General features: G+C 37.7%; 2 protein-coding genes across 3 annotated transcripts; both read left to right on the top strand.

Moving 5' to 3' along the window:
- The first annotated feature begins 352 nt into the window (after positions 1-352).
- etfb (electron transfer flavoprotein subunit beta) lies at positions 353-5109 on the top strand. Its single transcript, XM_033981354.2, has 7 exons — positions 353-503; positions 1390-1548; positions 2336-2494; positions 2584-2646; positions 3640-3798; positions 3888-4097; positions 4714-5109. Exons 1-6 carry the CDS (start codon positions 450-452, stop codon positions 4056-4058), a joined length of 765 nt encoding a protein of 254 aa, XP_033837245.1. The 5' UTR covers positions 353-449; the 3' UTR covers positions 4059-4097; positions 4714-5109.
- Positions 5110-5466: 357 nt separating this feature from the next.
- On the top strand, positions 5467-18039 carry vsig10l (V-set and immunoglobulin domain containing 10 like). Of its 2 annotated transcripts, XM_033981440.2 has the most exons (12): positions 5467-5670; positions 6078-6407; positions 8764-9036; positions 10041-10307; positions 12037-12279; positions 12874-13146; positions 13908-14000; positions 15231-15443; positions 16424-16540; positions 16612-16646; positions 17777-17869; positions 17940-18039. In XM_033981440.2, exons 1-12 carry the CDS (start codon positions 5604-5606, stop codon positions 18012-18014), a joined length of 2079 nt encoding a protein of 692 aa, XP_033837331.2. In that variant the 5' UTR covers positions 5467-5603; the 3' UTR covers positions 18015-18039. The 2 variants fall into 2 exon arrangements, with proteins under 2 accessions (XP_033837331.2, XP_055083519.1); XM_055227544.1 differs by lacking the exons at positions 16424-16540; positions 16612-16646; positions 17777-17869; positions 17940-18039 and having other exon boundaries at positions 5533-5670; positions 13865-14000; positions 15231-15433.
- The last annotated feature ends 429 nt before the right edge of the window (positions 18040-18468 follow it).

The following is an 18468-nucleotide window of genomic DNA, read 5'->3' as shown; positions in this document are numbered from 1 at the left end:
TGAAGAAAAGAGGTTAACTAATCATCCTTTTAATTTACGCGAACTTTGCCCTACACTCAGCGGAACCTTTCACACGTTTTGTTTATGGCTCATATACATGAAACACACTCTGTTAAGAGCAGCATGGCTAAATTCTAACCAATATACTGACATTGTACTAAGGTAAGACCGATAGAAATGCACAGCTTCGATCTTATTTAGACAATATTATACTATTTTGTAACGTTTATAGTACAGCGTTTCATTCAGACAGGCTCCGTTATGATTGACAAGTATTTTGGCCAATCAGAGAGTTGAGCGTACTTTCACAATCACCGTTGATTGGCTGCAGTGGTGGGCGGTCCCTGTAGCTCCCGCACTGGTGTTACCGTGAAAACCGTCCGTCCCGTCCTCCTTGAGTGAAGGTTCATTGCGGTGACTGTAAAGTTGGCTGCTGCAATACTTGCAGGATGTCTGGCCGTGTTCTTGTCGGGGTCAAGCGTGTGATTGATTATGCAGTTAAGGTATAGCTGTTAAGCTTCTTAATCATGTCTTGTGTTATAATTTTATATGCGATTGCTGTATGAATTCACTTCACTTTCCCAGTAATGCTAACAGACGCTAGCTAGCTAAACGCCACTTGTCTATTCTGCCATAGAGATAACCTATTTGACATCTCCTATGCTTCTCACTCAGAAGAATGCATTGGTTCTAATCGTGAGTGACAGTCCGATTGCAGCAGTTAATTAACCTGTATCTTGCATTCTATAAAACAATACATTTTAGATAGAAAACAAAAACTCCGAAAGGGATTGCAAGGTAGACAATGGAAACACAATGACAGTAGTCTCTGTGAATCTTTACAGTCCGACATTTGTATGGTCTTGCAAAGCGTCTCTGCGTTTTTAATTGTTTCCCTCTCGATCCCTCCTGCTCCAGCTGCCCACAGCAGGATTTGGACAGTGCTGCCTTTGTAAACACCTGGCTTCATTTCATACTGATAGGCTGTTGGGCCACTCTACTTCTACATTCAGCTGAATTATAATAATTACAATAGTTTATTTTATAGGCCTACTTAAAAAGTTGTAAAATAAGCCTTTTTTTTTTTTCTTTTTTTTAAAGAATAAGCTGATGTGTCTGAGTGCCGTATATGCATGATGGCATGTCATGGTATTTACAAGCATATCTCAAAACCAGTTGAAACATGTATACCTATCTTTTGGGTGATAGGACATTATTTACCTACTACTTCTTGTTTGTGTCACAGAGCCCTTGAAATAACTTTGAACAGAGACATTTTTACCCCAGTCTCAGAACAGGAAACCTCTTTATGTAGTAGTCATGTTACATGTACAGACTATTTTATGTATATTATGGTGATACATGCAAATTTGTTTTTATTCCCCTTAGATCCGAGTGAAGCCAGACAAAAGTGGAGTAGTCACGGATGGCGTTAAGCACTCTATGAACCCCTTTTGTGAGATCGCTGTGGAGGAGGCGGTCAAACTGAAGGAGAAGAAGCTCATTAAAGAAGTGGTAGCTGTCAGCTGTGGGCCCCAGCAGGCACAGGTGGGCACTTCTCATTGTGGATCACTTTTATCTTTGTCACTTTTGATTATTGTTGTAGATACTGATAAGGTCAGGCCCATTTATGAACTCCCTTGAGTATTAAAAAGGTGACTGCAGGGGAAAATGATCGGCTAATGAACTGCAATATCCCATCTGTTTCATTGATCAATTATATCAGATGGAGCCCTTGAGCAATGTTAAAATTACCCTTTTATCATAATATAAGAAAACTTAGAAGCTGTCCAACCAACTTTTAATCAAATATGCATGGCATATCTCCTCATAGCATATCAACTGTTTTCAGACTCCTTCTACTCGCCAGACCAGTGTTGTCATGATAATTCAATTTCAAACTCAATTTCAATACTAAGGAATAGAAACCCTCAGTCATCCAGATAGGTTCTATAGTGGTCCATGTCCGTATACTAGATCCTGCTGCATCTGTAGGTATCTGTCCTTGACCAATAAAAAACATAAACTGCCACACTCATCCTATTGACATAAGGAATACATTTTTGTATTTTCTTGAACCCTGAAAAAATTACTTAAGTTACACTGTACGGCTAATAATATTGTAAATTAGGTAACCTCTGACATCAAATCTTTTATTCCAATACTCAAACCATATACAAAAGCTGAACATAAAGTGTTTTTCATGTTACACAATAGTAATTGTTAAAATGGAAAAAGCAAAAATGTGTATGCATAAAATAGATTGAGTTATTTCCTTTTGGCATCCCTATTATACCAGCAATGAGTCTTCAATACGTTTTGTGGTCCCATTCAGGAGACCATCCGCACGGCTCTGGCCATGGGCGCAGACAGAGGGATCCATGTAGAAGTCACTGGCAAAGACTATGAACACCTTGGACCTCTGCAGGTGTCAAAGATCTTTGCTGCTCTCGCCAAGAAGGAGGAGGCTCAGCTCGTTATCCTCGGAAAACAGGTGATGAGTTACTCAGATTAGCATTAGCATCCTGATAGAAAAAAAATCATTATCAAGAACTGTCAAATGCATACTTTATCATATCTCAGGCAATTGACGATGACTGTAACCAGACGGGTCAGATGACGGCAGCTCTTTTGGACTGGCCTCAGGTAAGAAATTCCTGTGGCTTATCTTATTTCCCAAATGATAATTCATGTATGATTTGTAAAGGACCATTGTCGCAGTGGGTACTTCACTAAAATTTTATAACTTGTCCTTCTCTATAGTAACGGTAATTAGTTATTAAATGTCAGGACCACCTGTAAACCTGAGTAAATAATAGTAATATCTGACAAATGCGTCCTCCCTATGGGCAACAGCAAAATAACATGAGAACTGAAGTGCTTTTTCTCCTCTAGCACTAGTTTCACCACAGGTCTGAAAGCAGGAGGTCAGTTTAGGCCAGCTAGAGTCAGATAGAACTCATGTATTGAGGTCAAAGGTTGCCTGAAGTAATGAAGCCGCAAGTAATTGTACTCTCAATACAAATACATACATATCACCGTTATGATTGTATTTGACTTTCAAAATTTCTTAATTTGAATAAAACATGATTGTTTTTACAGTATTATTTTTTTTTTTTTTTTAAGTTGTGTAACGCTTTTCTGTAGTACTCTTTTTAGCCAGTAGATGGTGGTAAATGACTAGTGTATGACCTGAACTATGCTTTTAACAGGTAACTGTGTACCTTTTGTACCAAAACACTGTCATTGAAGGCCAATTAAAATGCTCTATTCAATATTTAATATTGAATAGAGCATTTTAATATATAATATATAATATAATATAATATAATATAATATAATATAATATAATGTATAGTACAGTATAGCTGGTTACGCCACTAGACAAACATGCAGGTCAGGATTGTTTTTGTTGTGCTCACTCTAAGAATGCTTGTTTATCACTGTATTTTTGAGCAATAAAAACATGTAATTTAATAAATGCAAGATGGATAAATTGAATGCAATACTGTGGAACATTGCAGGTAAAACAATACCATCTCCATAGAGACAAGCATGTTGCATACCCCCTACCAGAAAAGGTTACACAGTGCACCTTAAGACAATAAATATATTTTTTTGTCCAAATGTCCATTATAGGGAACATTTGCATCAGAGGTGACACTGGAGGGAGACAAAATTAAGGTTGTGAGAGAAATTGATGGTGGCCTGGAAACTATTAAGATCAACACACCTGCAGTGGTGACAGCAGACCTGCGACTTAACACGCCCAGATATGCAACCCTGCCTAACATCATGGTGCGCAACAACTTTTCTATGTAAACAATTATTAATTCTACTAATTGTAATAATAATTAAACACAATGTTACTTCTATTTTATTTTCAGAAAGCAAAGAAAAAGAAGATTGCCAACATGAAGCCAGCAGACCTCGGGGTGGACGTGGCTCCGCGGTTGGAGGTGCTCAAAGTGGAAGAGCCTCCACAGAGAGAGGCCGGAGTGAAGGTGGAGACTGTGGAGGACCTGGTGGCCAGACTCAAGGATACAGGGAGGATATAGACTGCACAAGAACAGGCAGCAGAGCCATGAAACTCAATGGTTAGGACTTTTACAACATTACTAAAATATCTATAAAAATGTCTGTCTTGGCTATTCAGAATTGATTTGCCAACATATAATCCTCTCACCAGCTCAACATTTACAACTGAATAATAATTTTGGAGGCTAATTTTCTCAGGTACTCCATATTGTGTAGTATCAGAACTGAATTTGAATTTATTGTTTTTTATTCTATAACATGTCAGACGGTATTTTTCATTTTATTGTCAGTAGCATAATATCTTCTTACTTTGTATACATTAAATTAAAAACAATTTTATATTAAGTTGAACTGCAAAAGTCACAATCACTAGAACTTTAATTCTGTTGATATGGCATTGTGCTGCAATAAAGTGTAGTAATGTTTTTTAGAAAATGTAATTTGTTTTAAAAGTATGAATAATCTGTCTTAACCTCCCCATTTTTTTTTATTTTTTTTTGTGTAACTACAGTTTGTCTTCAGGCAAGTCAAACCAATTAGCCATTTTAATTGCAGTGGTCTTTTAAAATCTCATCTCTATTCTCTTATCTCATTGTTATACGACTTTATCAAGAAATGTTTTACAAGTGTCACTAATCATAGCCAGGGGACTTACTTGTGTGACATCCATTTCAGAGCCTGATTCCTGAGGTGATGAAGAGGAGTACTGAGAAACACTGTCCAGCAGCATATCCAGTCGCAAGAGGGCCACCGTGCTGTTGTACTTTTCAATTACATCTGTAAGACTGACTGTCCATAGATGGATTAACTGGATTCCAACATGCTGTCTTTAGGCAATAACTCTAACCAGAAATGTCTTTAAACTGTATATCTGTAGTCATAGAAAGACTCAGAAGACTACAAGGAGGTACTTTCTATGTGCATCCCTTTTTGTAAATATAAACTGGAATATAAAAGAAATGGGTGATGTGTCTCAGTACAGAAAAGAGGAAAGGATTTACCATAAGCGCCTCAAACCTCCATTGATTGTACAGTATATTACCATAGTAAATAAATCATTTTTCTTATCCACATGGAGATTGTTGTGGGTTTATTTGCATTTTGTCAGAATTAAACTGCATTAAATTTGTTGGAATTGCTAAAAAATAAATGTAGGTGGTCGGGCGGAGTTGCCTTATTCCAAGTTTAATGCTGTACTGTGAAACATTCCAGGCAAAGGAATAACACCTACATGGAGACAAGATTGTGATGGAATCTCAAGAAGGTTACATAGTGTACCTTTAAGCATGGATAAGCATTAGTATTGTGTATAGTAAACTTGTGGAGTAGCTGGAGCGGTGGCTTTGTTTTTCCTCCGGTGAAGTTGAATGGGCGGGGTTTACCTGACGCACGGAGCTCGAGTGCGCACGTGGGCCTACACCTGTCCCCGCTCTGCTGCTGCCTGGAGGAACGGGGACATCCTGCGAGTGCCCATTTGGAATATAGACTTGTGTAGCACTTTACGCGTCGTGCCGCGCTCCAGGCACGTTTACAGTTCACTGTCTGATGTTCGTGGATCTGTTATAATGTCACTGAAGACAGACGGACTTTATGGTGTTTTGGTTTGCGTTTTGCTCACTCTTCTGCCTCAAGGTAACTTCCAAACTTTTATTTTTGTGCTTAAAGCCAGCATGGAGTCATTACGCATATACCTTACTGAAGACTGTACAGTATAGTCAATTACTTGTTTCTGTAAGCTTTGAAGGTTTAAAATCTTCAAATAAACAGCTTACTTGTGATTTGGCTCGATCCCTTATTGATATATTGATATACCAAATCCACCATGATTAAAAAAAAGTGTTTAATGACGTCAAAGTAACAGAGGAAGGTTTGCTCTATAGCCTGTTTATGTGATCATTACATCACATGTTTAAATAGGTATAGCCTATATTTGATCACAATACCAACATATCAAGGTGTTGTATAGGGAAATAAGTTGTTTTCGTTTGTTTTTAGGTGTTGATTTAGTCATGACAGGTAAACCATTGTTGCCTCTGCAGGTTCATTCTGTCAGCTGGAGCTAACTGCGGCTGGGCCTATACAGAACAGTGCTTTAGTGGGGGACACTGTGATTCTGGCTGTGTCCTACAGCGGAGCCACTAACCCAGCCATCATCTGGAGGAAAGGCCCTGACCCTGTGGTCACCTGGACCATAAACTCCAACACTCCTCCAGACATACCTCCCAGCATGTCCAATGTGCTGCGGGTCAACACCAACGGCTCGCTTATGTTTGTGAACTTGACACTGGACTACACCAGCAGCTACAGTTTGGAAATGACTAAGTCTGGACTGGGCACAGCCACACTAAACTTCACCCTCACTGTCTATGGTAAGTGTAAAATGTTGACCTGGTATTACTGTTATTAGAGCTAATCACTTCAGTTCCCACACTCACTGCATGAAGTTTGCATGTTCCCCAATGTACAAACTGTTCATATCCATCCGCTGTGACAGAAAACTAATGTAATCTAACATTTAATAATGTGTTTTAGATTGAATCAATGCAATTAACATTACTACTACACAAGAGGAAGAAAACAAACAACACACACTGACTCCTGAAGCTTAAAACTCAAAGCTCAGTTTCACCTTCTGTACATATACTGTAGATGTGGTATTGGACTATTCAGTGTCTCATGTTTGTGCAGTGGACCTGAGGGCTGTGATGAACCACACTCCTGTTTACTCACTCAAGTGTGGCAATAGTCATGAGCATACCCGTTTATTCACTATTCTGACATGATACCAAACTGGAGAAGGAATCTATGTAGCTTCACCAGTGACTTTATATTATATATTTTACATGTGCATCCAATATCCACATCATGAGTGACTCTGAGTAAACATCCCTCCAGTGTAAAATGAACTTAATTTTACCCTTTAATGCATCACATTTTCAACAAATAAATCTCCACTTTGTAGGAATTGAATCAGTGTCATTAGAAAACTGAGTTTAACTTAATTCTGTGTAAAGAAAAACATCAATCATGGACACTTAACTCATCTAGATTTTCAGGTTAGCTGTTGGGGATGTGACATCTTTTCTTTTCATTTGCATTTTATATTTCACTTATACAGAATATAGTAAACTTGAATGGCCCACATTTTTAAAGAGGGAGTGTTATGCTAAATCTTTTTGGAGCTTTCTACCATGTTATAAAGTTGTTCCCTCATCAAAAAAAAATGCCAGAGGTGAAGAGATTTTATGTCATCTCTGCATGTTTGAGTAATCTAGTGACCTCTCCCTCTACCTTGAACCCTCATTACAGTTAAGAGTATCATTCTGGCCAATGCTCAGCCCACACACCTACGTCACCCATGCCCACACTCTGCAATGTTCCATAAATATACAAAAGCAAAATACAAAACAATACAACTTCACAAACCTGACGTGATGTGTAGTAGTTTCATTAGAGGAGTGCACGCTGAGTGTAATGTGATAGTGCTCTGAAGTGGGAGTTATGTGTTAGCAAGTAATACTCTATAGAAGTGTAATAACCAGGGGCGAACCACCAAATTTTGGGCCCTGAATACACACTGTCTTGGTGGATCCTGTTTAATTATCCCAGCAAATTATATTTAACACATATGGGGTCAGCTGAGTTCTTGGGTCTAATCACTAATAGGTTCAATATGTGTGAATTTACATATTGCATAGTATGACAAAGCACAATGTAATCAATAGAGAGATCTGACTCTTGCCCCCATCTGGGACATACTAGTATCTGCACAGAACAATATCTCACTATTTATATCCATCCTAATTTATAGGGTATGTCTGTGTTATAGTGTATATATTATACAGTGTGCCAGAATTTTACCAAAAATGGGATTGCATTATTATAAGAAAATACACTATTTATATGTATTTGATGTCTGGTAAAACTGGTAATGAGCCTAATTTAGCCTATAAATCACATTGACACCTTCTCCAGATCAAATCACAGGGGCACTAATACTACAATTGACATATTACCTTTAGGCTTGACTTGAAATCATGCTTAAACAAATCCCCCTGCTGCTATACGACAGTGCATCCATAATGAACGAGCAGACATCACATTGTGAGAGGTTTGTTTGTATAATAATAATACGCCGAAAATGGCGCTAACAACCTGTGGCTTTTGTGGTTGTTTTAGTATTACCCTGGTAGATAACTATATTCGGAGTAGAAATAGGGAAGTTTCAGACTCCAAACTTCTTTGATAGCATTTGGAAGATGTTTAATGCAGAAGTATGTGTGAGCCTCAGCCCGCAGCAGGCACAGGAGTGGAGGGACATGGTGCTTAGCACCAGGACATCAACATGGACCCTATTTAGTGTTATTTGTCACAGACAATGTTTACTGTATCCATACAGAAGTCTTTAAATAATGTCGTAGTCATTTGAGTTTGAATTTGACCTTCAGAAAAGATGTCGTGGGAGATCGTCTGATCTCTGCAGCACTTGTGGATCAAAACATTTGCATCTTTTCTAAAGTGGTGATGGGGCCTTCAGATGTCATGCATAATTGTGTTTAGTGTAAATAAATATATCTTACAAGCACTTATTGAGAACACAGAATTAATGATGTTTTGCTGGTTCATGTGAAATTCTTATTGTTGCATGTTGATTTTTTCCTTATTCAGCCCATGTTCTAGTGACTTTGTCGCTGTGATCTAACAAATGTCTATTTTTGTTGACAGAGATGTTTGAGAATGTGACTCTGAGCTCGCAACCGGACTTAGCTGTGGAGGGATCTGATCACTTCACCCTGCAGTATGTCATGGCCCGGGGTGTTGTCCAGGAGGCCACGTGGCTGTTTAAAGGAACAAATATCCAGTCCAACTCCCATTACTCTGTGGGGCCGAGGAGCCTGGTGATCCAAACTCCCAACAGAATGGACACGGGGTTGTACACACTCACACTGAGGAACCCCTACAGCAGCGTGACAGTGCACAGAACTGTCACTGTTTTGTGTAAGAGTCATTTTCAGATGGAGGAGCAATAGAGGAGCAGGGGTTTATAATTTCTTTTTTATTGTTTATCGAAAAACAAAATCCATATATGTTGAACATGTCTTTTTATGGGAATGGGTCACTAGTCCTTCACAATGGAGTTCAACAGTGACCGTCCAACCCCTGGTTCTGGAAGTAACATTTTTTTTCCATAGACTTTTATATTAAAGTTTGAATGTTTGCTCAGGGCTAATCAGATTTGTGGTAACTAATGACAATAAGAATCTATTTAAAATCTGTTTCTGAAATGTAATAAACTGCTAATTTATTAAAACATTACACCGAATTGTGTGTTATAAATGTGCTGTTAGGACTTAAAACAACTGCTTTATGGATATTGGTTACCATGTAGCTGGTTAGCCTCCGTGAGCTCTTTGAACTCTTAATATCTGAAATTTTCAAAAAGTCTATGGGAAAAAATGAATGGCTGTTTTACTTTTGAAATCAGAGCAGACTTCAAACTAGGCGGGACTGTTGAGCTTCATAGTTAAAAAAAAAATAAAAAAAATGGTCACATTATATACCACTTTTCTACCTTCAAGGCACTTCAAAACGATTTGCATAAAGAAACCACTCACCCATTCACACACACCACACACGCACATTCATACTTAAGTGTACGCAGACGCTGGAGGTGAGATGGGTTAAGTGTCTTGCTCAAGGACACAACTACAACATTCATCTGTGGGAGCTGGAATCGCACCGCCAACCTGTGAGCCAGTGAATCTGACAGTTTTACTTTTTTTTGTCAGCTTTTCTCTCTTTCTTTATCACAGTAAAGGAAAAATGAAAACTAGCGCTTTGAGTGAAGTTAAAAACCAAAGCACTTGACACATACTCATATACTCATTATTATGCACTTAAAATTTTCCTGCAAAAGTATCAGTATTCGTTATTTTTTTTAGTTAGTGGTATTTGTTTTACTCTAATTTTGTACCTTAATTTTAATATTTTTTCTTGGACAGATGGACCAGATGACCCTGTACTTACGTTGACCCCAGCCAAGCAGTTTTATGTGTCCGGTACTTCCCTTCGTCTCTCGTGTAAAGCTGTTGGATTACCGCCTCCCACTGTTAAATGGATGTTTGCTGCTGTAATTTTAAATGACACCAAGGAAGGAGTTTTGAATCTGACTGATGTACAGACAAGCCAAGATGGAGACTACACCTGTACAGTGGTCAATGCACAAACAAATGCAATGCGGCAAAAAAACGTGACAGTTAAAGTATATGGTAAGAACGACATTTCAACATTTTTTGAATTATGTTGTTACACTTTATGATTCTGTTCATACCCGTGCAAACTCATGTGTAGGTTGAGAGCTCTTCTTTTAATATTATTTTGAGAGATACACAATCTAAAAAGTACTTCTGCTTACCAACCCATTTTATTCTTCTATAACATTTCTAGTATTTTTATTTTTTATTTAATTACATAACTATGTCAAGAGTTACTGTCATAGCGCTGGGTTTACTTGTAGATTGCTTGTATCACATGACCTGAAAACCACACCTGACTGCTGTGGTTTCTGGGAAAAACAGACTTCTTTGGGATTCTTTTACACACCCGCTTCTGTACTCCTTTGAGGTCAGTGTAGACCTGGCGTAAATAGTATAGTTAACTGTAAAGAACAGAAAAGTGGAAGGGACTTTGCCTGATTTGTTAATTTACGGCCAACATGGTAACAAATGTGTATTGTTAATGTGTGTTCATCCGCCCAGAGACTGCAGAGGGAAAGTATCAGTTGCTAAATCTGGTGCGAATCATCTTGTCTTTTGTAAGATTAATGAATATGTACATGGCCTGTGGAAAATAAAGACGAAAGAAAGAAATAGCTATGGCATCAAATTTACCATGAGATTGAGCAGGTTAAAATACTTGCAATACCTTGGGTTAATTGGTGGTTAAACTAGCTAATTGAGTAATGTGAGTAATCTGAATTCGTTCTGCTTGCCCACACCTGTGCAAGTTGTTTTAAGGGAAATTAAGCAAAAAGGGTAAACTAGTGTTGCAAAAACAAATTGAAAGAAAACATTTTACAGATTGAAATAGTTATTTTAAAATTCATTGTAATTCTTTGTCTTTTAAATTGACTAATTGACACATGCCATCAGAGGAGATTGACTGATGTTATTAATTTTTTTTCCATTGCCAGAAACTCACTCACAGCCCTGTTTTAGAAAGTTGTGTAGTCAAGTTTTGTGCAGTTATCTCTATGCACTACAGCATTCAAATAAAGCTTTATGGGTATAATTTAGGCACAATCTCCCAAATGTTAGTGCCACACGAACCATGTCGCACTTTGAGGACTTCCTGCCTCCTGCTGGTGCCAGAGTCAGGACTAAAGATGGAGAATCAGCTTTTCAGTTTTATGCGGCTAAAACCTGTAACATATGTGAGACAGGCCTCTACTTTGACAATGTTTAAATCCAGGCTCAAAACGGTTCTGTTTATTTGTGCATATGACTGAAAGGTTTTTATTCCGCACTCTTCTGATTTAATGTTAATTTTATGATGATTATTTGTGATTATTTATGTTTTGATTTGTTTCTATTGTGATTTTAATGTCTTTCTTATTCTGTAAAGCACTTTGAATTAATATGTGAATGAATTGTGCTGTACGTACAGTGTAAACTTGCCTTGTCAACAGTCTAGTCAAAACAAAATATCGGCCTGTGCTGGAGATTTAAGGCTGATGCGCTAAACAGTGGAAGTATTGGCCCAATATATTTGAGTCTTTTTTAGTCACCAGATGTTTGTGATGATCAGATTTTTTGTGGATGTAAACACACTCCAAAACTCCGATCTAATAATTTAGTATTTTCGCTATCTGTTTGACAGGCCACGTAACTGTACCCAATGAGTGAAGCAGTAGATTTCAAGGATGACTGTCAAGCAACCGTAGAATACATAAACAATAATCTGATAACTTACTGTATTTCCTTTCCTCCCTGTGTCCAGAAAAGCCAAAGGGGAGTCCAGTGTGCTCTGTGAGGTCCCTGGCTGACGTGGAGCTGCAGTATGAGTGTGCATGGCCAGGAGGAACCCCAGAGGCCGTAGTGTCTTTCCCTGGACTGAACAACAGCAGCAGTGCCCCTGGACACCTCATCCTCAACATGAGCGCAGCAGACAGCCTCAGTGGGACCCCAGTCTCCTGTACAGCATCCCACCCAGTGCAACCGGGCATGTGCAACATCACCGCAAGTATGTGAATTTGGTCTGCAAGAGACGCAGAAGAGAGAGCAGTTTGATGTGAAATTGATAAATCCATTGTAAAAAAGGTTCTTGGTATAGTAAAAATTCATATTCTGGGTGCTGTAGCTGAGATGTACCATGAGCCAAAATAAAATGTCAGCTTGTGATTTTTGGAAAGAAAAAAGGGAAAAATGTGTATATATATATATATATATATATATATATATATATATATATATATATATATATATAAAATGTTGTGTCAAATTAATTTAATTAGCTGCAAATATATGACTGTCATTTTTAAAATGTGCCTAGGCATTAATAAATGGTGCAATATTTAGTTCTTTCTTTCTTTTTTTCATTAAATAAGATAAAAATATATTGTATAGGTTTACCTTCCCCTGCCTACTTGGGACCCTGAAAATAATACTTCTCATTGTTTACTTTGTCAAAATTAATATTATCCTCAATTATTTAATTTTATTTATTTATGTATTTATGTATGTATTTATTTAGTGTGACAATATGATTATCTTAATTTTCTTTTATTTCATTTTTTCTCCTTTAATTCATTCATTTGCACATTGTCATGCGACGCAGGCCCCCCGGTGCCCTTCTTGCCCTCTCTGGAATTTGGAGTGAACTCAGAGGGTAAGATCCGGGTCACCATAAGCTGTCTGAGCGCTGCGGTGCCGACGTCCGTGGTGTCTTGGCTCAGAGGCACAGAGGCAGTGAATACCGGATCAGTGCATAGCATCAGCCCTACTCAGCTCACCATCCAGGACTATAACATCAGCACCTTCCTCCTCCACAATTACACCTGCTTCTGCCGCAACCCCCTGGGAGTCCAGCAACGCCAAATACAGCTACTGGGTATGGGTCTATTTGTTGTTGTTTTTCCCCACACAGACAGATTTCTTAATAACATATTGTATTTATCGTAAAAGTAAACTGAGTTCTATCAACTGGACAAAGTTTTTAAAGAGTGAAACATTTTGCCACTCATTCAAATAACTTCTTCAGATCTGACAGGGTTCTGGTAAGTCACTGCTTTATGTATGTCTGAAGGAAGGAGCTAACTACACTGAAATGAAGGTTAGGATCTTTTCTTCCTCTGTTGTTAGGTTCCTTTCTACTGTTTTAGTTTAAAGCAACACTGTGTAACTTTCTGGAGGTAGCACATCACCGGCAGGATTCCATGGAAACAGAAAGTCTAAACGATACTTTGCAACATTCTCCATGAAGATCGATAACTTTTATCTCATACTGTGAAAGGTTATAACCAAAGGAACAACATCTCCATGAAAACAGATAGAGGCCTTCCTCCAGACCAAACGAGAGTCAGGTTTGTGGAGATGCAAGCCTACTCACTGTAAGAATGTATGTTTTTTTCTGTTTTATACTCCAAATTTTACACGGTGGGGCTTTAACTTGACTTCATCACTATCTAATGCAGACAGCCATCTCCTTAGGATCATGTTGCCCAGCACTTGTAATTTAAAAAGCTGGCATTGCTGGTCGCATAGAAACAATGGGGCCACTGACTGGGGCCTAAGTAATACCTGAGATTTCTCTTTCCCTTTACACAAAGCTCTACAGTCTGCTCTGAGCCGCCCTCTCCCCTCTGTCTGCAGCACCCACCATCTCCGATTCCAGTCTGCTCACCAACCAGGAGGGCACAGTCGTCACGCTGACCTGGGAAGTCCCGCCAACTTCTGTTGTTACAGGTGAGGGACTCATTAGCTCCTGGAGGGTATTGCTGTGTATAGTTAAGCTGAATCATGGACACAGACTTATCTACTGAGAAGTCTGGTTCTAAATCTGTGGCCATCAGCAGAAGTAAGGAGGGATGTTGATAATGGAAACAGCCTGAGATTATAGGGGTGTAAACACAACAGAGGGTTAGACCTGGGAAACAGAGCCGGCATTGCAAATGTCATGTCATTTCTCCTCCATTAAAAGAACTGTGTGTAAAATTTTCATTTTATAAACATGGCCTAACTGTGTCCCCCAATATGATGTAAACATGTTCAAATCAAATATAACTTTTACCTATAACAGTTGTACTGATTTATTCTTGATTACAAAAACACTGGTCATGATGCCCCATTTATCTTTAATCAGTTCCTCTGCTGGAGCGTGTGCTGGAGTGTGAAAATGAGAAAAACATGTATGTGTCTTTTATCTGCAGGTTAAGGCACTGACAACCCAGGTTCAGTTGTGATTGTAATACATTGTTTAAAACTTATTAGCAGAAAAAGTGTGTCTTCCACCTGCTCGTCCCCATGAAGATGTTATTGCTTACCCCAGAATGTTCCATACAAACAGTTGACTCCAATAGTTCAAATATCAGTTCAATGAAGAAGCAAGTCCACTCACAGTCTGAATGTATGAGAAAAGACATGCAATTGAATAAATACAATACAATACAATACATACTGTGGAATACACTGCTATAACATCACCGTGAGATAAGCTTGTGGCAACACCTCACCAGCAAAGTGGCGAAAGTGGTTAATTCTGCATGATCTCCTTTTATAGACTTTTACTCATGAACTATTTCTTTATCAAAAACATGCCTGGTTCACACGCACACATGCACATATGCACACATACACACACCCACGCTCAGAACTTCCAAAATTCACTCTCTGAGCTGCAGAGGCTACACTAGCACTGGTTAATGACTGGCTGCAGGTGTTGGGGTTTAGGTTGTGACAATACAGATCAGAGAGAGTCCTTTTAGGTTTAAACCAACTGGATTTCAGCATTAAAACATTTGCTCATTCTGCTTTCTGTTGAATAATAACCGTCTTGATGAATAAGTAAAATTATATTTGATTGAATACATTAACTTTGTATCACATTTAATTCATGACCACTCCAGAAAGTTTACCCAGTTTATTTCACCCTACATCTGATCCAGTATTAACCATACCATTGTGGTTTTCTTACAGGGTTCGACATTCAAATGCAGGGGCCAGATCTCATGCCTTCAAACCAAAATGTCGGTCGGTCAAATTCATTCCGCACCATTCAGCAGAAGCCTGGCTCTGCTCGATCAACGGACATACTAACCCTAGACCCTGAGAAGAGGTACAAGTTTAGAATCATCCCCAAAGCCCGCCTCACAGAAGGAGAGCCATCCACAGTACTACGAATCGGCCCTGGTATGATTATGTTCAGGAAAACTTGGAATTACACTTTTTATGTTTATGTGTTTTGGATTTGTGTTTCTATTCGAGTGAGACAAACTGATTTTTCAAGCATGAGATTTGGGGCCATTTTACTCCCTAAATGTGTAAATTTATCTTATGCATGAGAGGGGGAAGGTTAAAAACTGTTTTCCAATGTCATATGACCACAGAAATTTTATTTATTTTAGTATTTGTTGTGTCTTAATTTAAAGAGGGGATATTAAGCAAAATCAAGTTGTTTGAGCTTTCAAACATGTTGTAACGATGTTCAAAAACATGCCTGAAGAGGTTTTAGAAGTCATTTGTAAATTCTTCAGTAATTTAGGGCTTTGTCTTTGGCCCTCTTTGAACCCCCTTACAGTTAGCTGCAAATTTCTGTGGAATTCTTAGTCCACAAGCCTACAAGAGCACAACAACTTCACAAAACTGATGCGATGTCTGGTGGTTTTATTAGCGGGATTGTGTTGTGATAGGATAGCTCTGAAGAGGGAAATATAGCATTTTCAAGCCATACAAGGTACTGTGATGATCTAAATATGTTATGTGCTAGCAAGTAATGCCTCATAGAAATAAAATACTTCAATATTTAAGTTTTTGTATGTTTAATAAAGAGAAAAAAGAAGAAAGAATTCTCACTAAAATACTTTTGCATGAAGTTATATTGTTACAGATGGAGGCAAATCAACTTTCAGCAATAAATTTGCATATGAAATTTTAAAGTCAGACAACTTTCTAAAAGATTTCAACACACTGTAGAATAGAGATCAGCACGAAACTTCCATTATTATTATTTTTTTTATCCCAAATGGTTTCAGATCTAGTTTTCTCAAAATAATATGGCCAACTATAAAAAAACTAAACTTTTCATCCAAATTATGAAACCCTTTTCATTCTATATTCAAGTTATTAGTATGTAAACCGGCCCTGTATTTAACATGACTTTATGCCACCAGCTGAAGGGTTGAGTGGGTCGGCCATCGCTGGGATAGCAGCAGGTATTCCAGCAGGGATCATTCTGCTACTGATACTGATCGGACTCATCTACCTTCTGATCTACCGAAACGATGACAGTGAGTACAAGAGTGTTTGAGTGAACACAGTATGGTAAAATTTCTGTGTAATGTGACGTTCCTTTGTTCAGGCGAGCAGGCCAGGTATCCAGTGACAACAGACAAGGTGAGATTTGTTTGTTTTTTTATTACAAATCATTACAGTAAAATGATTGCAAATTATATTTTGGGGCCTAAACCAAACTGGAAGTCGGCCATATTGGTTCAAACCCAGGTTGACAAAATCCTCATCATAATGTTTTGACATCACCTCCAATAATTTTCATCAAAAACACTTCAACCTTGACCATAAGACACAAAACCCATGTGCAATCAAAGGTTATCAATTAACTTTTAAATAAAATGTTGAGCGCCATCATGGTGATTTTTCAACAAAATATACATTTTTTGAAAAACTAATTGTCGGATTTGAATGGACCCAATGAAGCGCTTGTGCACGTTTCTGAGCTGGACGTAATGACATGCAAATTAAGGCTCTATCTTTTAAGATGGCTCTATAGCACCTCCTTCAAATTTAATTATTTAAAAATTCATGAAAGCCAGTCTATGTGTCATGAACTTGTGAAAGAATTTACATAGAGGCTCTTCATAATGGTGTGACAAAGTCCCATCATTCTAACTTTTATTGTTTGAGCATAAAAAAATTTGAGAGAAAAAATTATTATTATTATTATTAGTAGTAGTAGTAGTAGTAGTAGTAGTAGTAGTAGTAGTAGTAGTAGTAGTAGTAGTAGTAGTAGTAGTAGTAGTAATAATAATAATAAGTATTATTATTATTTACGCCAAGAAAATCGCTCCTGGGGAGAAAGAAAATAAAGTTCTAAAACACAAAATTTGAAATCGACTCAAATCTAATAACATTGCCATGAATCTATGTTGCAGAATGGCTCAGTGGCGCCCTCTGGAAAATTAAAGTACATCATGAGATAGGAGGGGGAGGAGAATTTATTTTTCGTCAAACTTGAGATGTCCAAAATCTAGACCTTTTACTTTCACGAACTTGTCATAGTTTTTTTTTTTTTTTTTTTTTTTTTTTTTTTTTTTTTTTTTTTTTTTTTTACTTTCTGTTGTTTAAATCAACAATTTTGCTATGCCCTGCAAGATATCTGTTGGAATTCTGGACAATACAAAAACGAACTGAATTGAAAATATAATTAAATATTAGTAATGTTATGTTACGAAATAGAAATTCACTTAAAACTTTTAGGATTTTTTACCTTTTACTTCTTTTTAAAGGGTGTGAAGACCAAAGCAGAACTGGCCTCTAATAACATCCGAATGGCTGCAGGTCTAAATAATTATAACCCAGATTACAACCGCTTACGCAAGGTATCACACTACTAAAGGAAACCTGGATTATTCTGTACGTTGTCTGCATTCTAAGATTTTTTTCTTGTAGGCCCCTTCTGAACACTCCGGGAGTCTGCCCATGTTTGTGCCACCGCCTCCTGTCAGAGTTGCTACCACTGTATAAAGCAATATTGTATGTAAATACTCTTGAGTATTTTCACTGTATTTTCACTGTAGCCACTGTAACTTTGTTTCTATCAATCAATTATTGAATTTTCTTGAATCTGCTGTAGTTCTACAGGGTAGCCACCAGAGGGAGGTGTTAGTTGTCAGTTGTCAGTGAACTAAAAAGCTTCTTAAAACACCAGTCTGTGTAACAAACAAATAAAGATGCAGCAATGTGACGCAGCTGTGGCCTTGCTCAATGAGAGTCAGGTTTATATATATATATATATATATATATATATATATATATATATATATATATATATATATATATATATATATATATATATATATATATATAAAACCTGACTCTCATTGAATCTGGATTGAAACAGAAATGTTCCAAAATGTGTGTTTAAGAGTGTGTTTACAGTGTTGCACATGATTACTACAGGTGATATGTTATTACAATG

This window comes from Periophthalmus magnuspinnatus, chromosome 16, assembly GCF_009829125.3.
Source record: "Periophthalmus magnuspinnatus isolate fPerMag1 chromosome 16, fPerMag1.2.pri, whole genome shotgun sequence".
NCBI lineage: Eukaryota > Metazoa > Chordata > Actinopteri > Gobiiformes > Gobiidae > Periophthalmus > Periophthalmus magnuspinnatus.
The sequence above is the reverse complement of the archived record's forward strand: the minus strand, read 5'-3'. Positions and strand labels throughout refer to the sequence as shown.

Bases quoted from the DNA above. Each gene is read 5' to 3' on its own strand.
- etfb (XM_033981354.2), top strand. From the start codon at position 450: ATGTCTGGCCGTGTTCTTGTCGGGGTCAAGCGTGTGATTGATTATGCA. The intron at 2,495-2,583 runs GTGATGAGTTAC...ATCATATCTCAG, and splicing joins TCGTTATCCTCGGAAAACAG to GCAATTGACGATGACTGTAA. The intron at 2,647-3,639 runs GTAAGAAATTCC...TGTCCATTATAG, and splicing joins CTCTTTTGGACTGGCCTCAG to GGAACATTTGCATCAGAGGT.
- vsig10l (XM_033981440.2), top strand. From the start codon at position 5,604: ATGTCACTGAAGACAGACGGACTTTATGGTGTTTTGGTTTGCGTTTTG. The intron at 6,408-8,763 runs GTAAGTGTAAAA...TTTTGTTGACAG, and splicing joins CTTCACCCTCACTGTCTATG to AGATGTTTGAGAATGTGACT. The intron at 9,037-10,040 runs GTAAGAGTCATT...TTTCTTGGACAG, and splicing joins CAGAACTGTCACTGTTTTGT to ATGGACCAGATGACCCTGTA.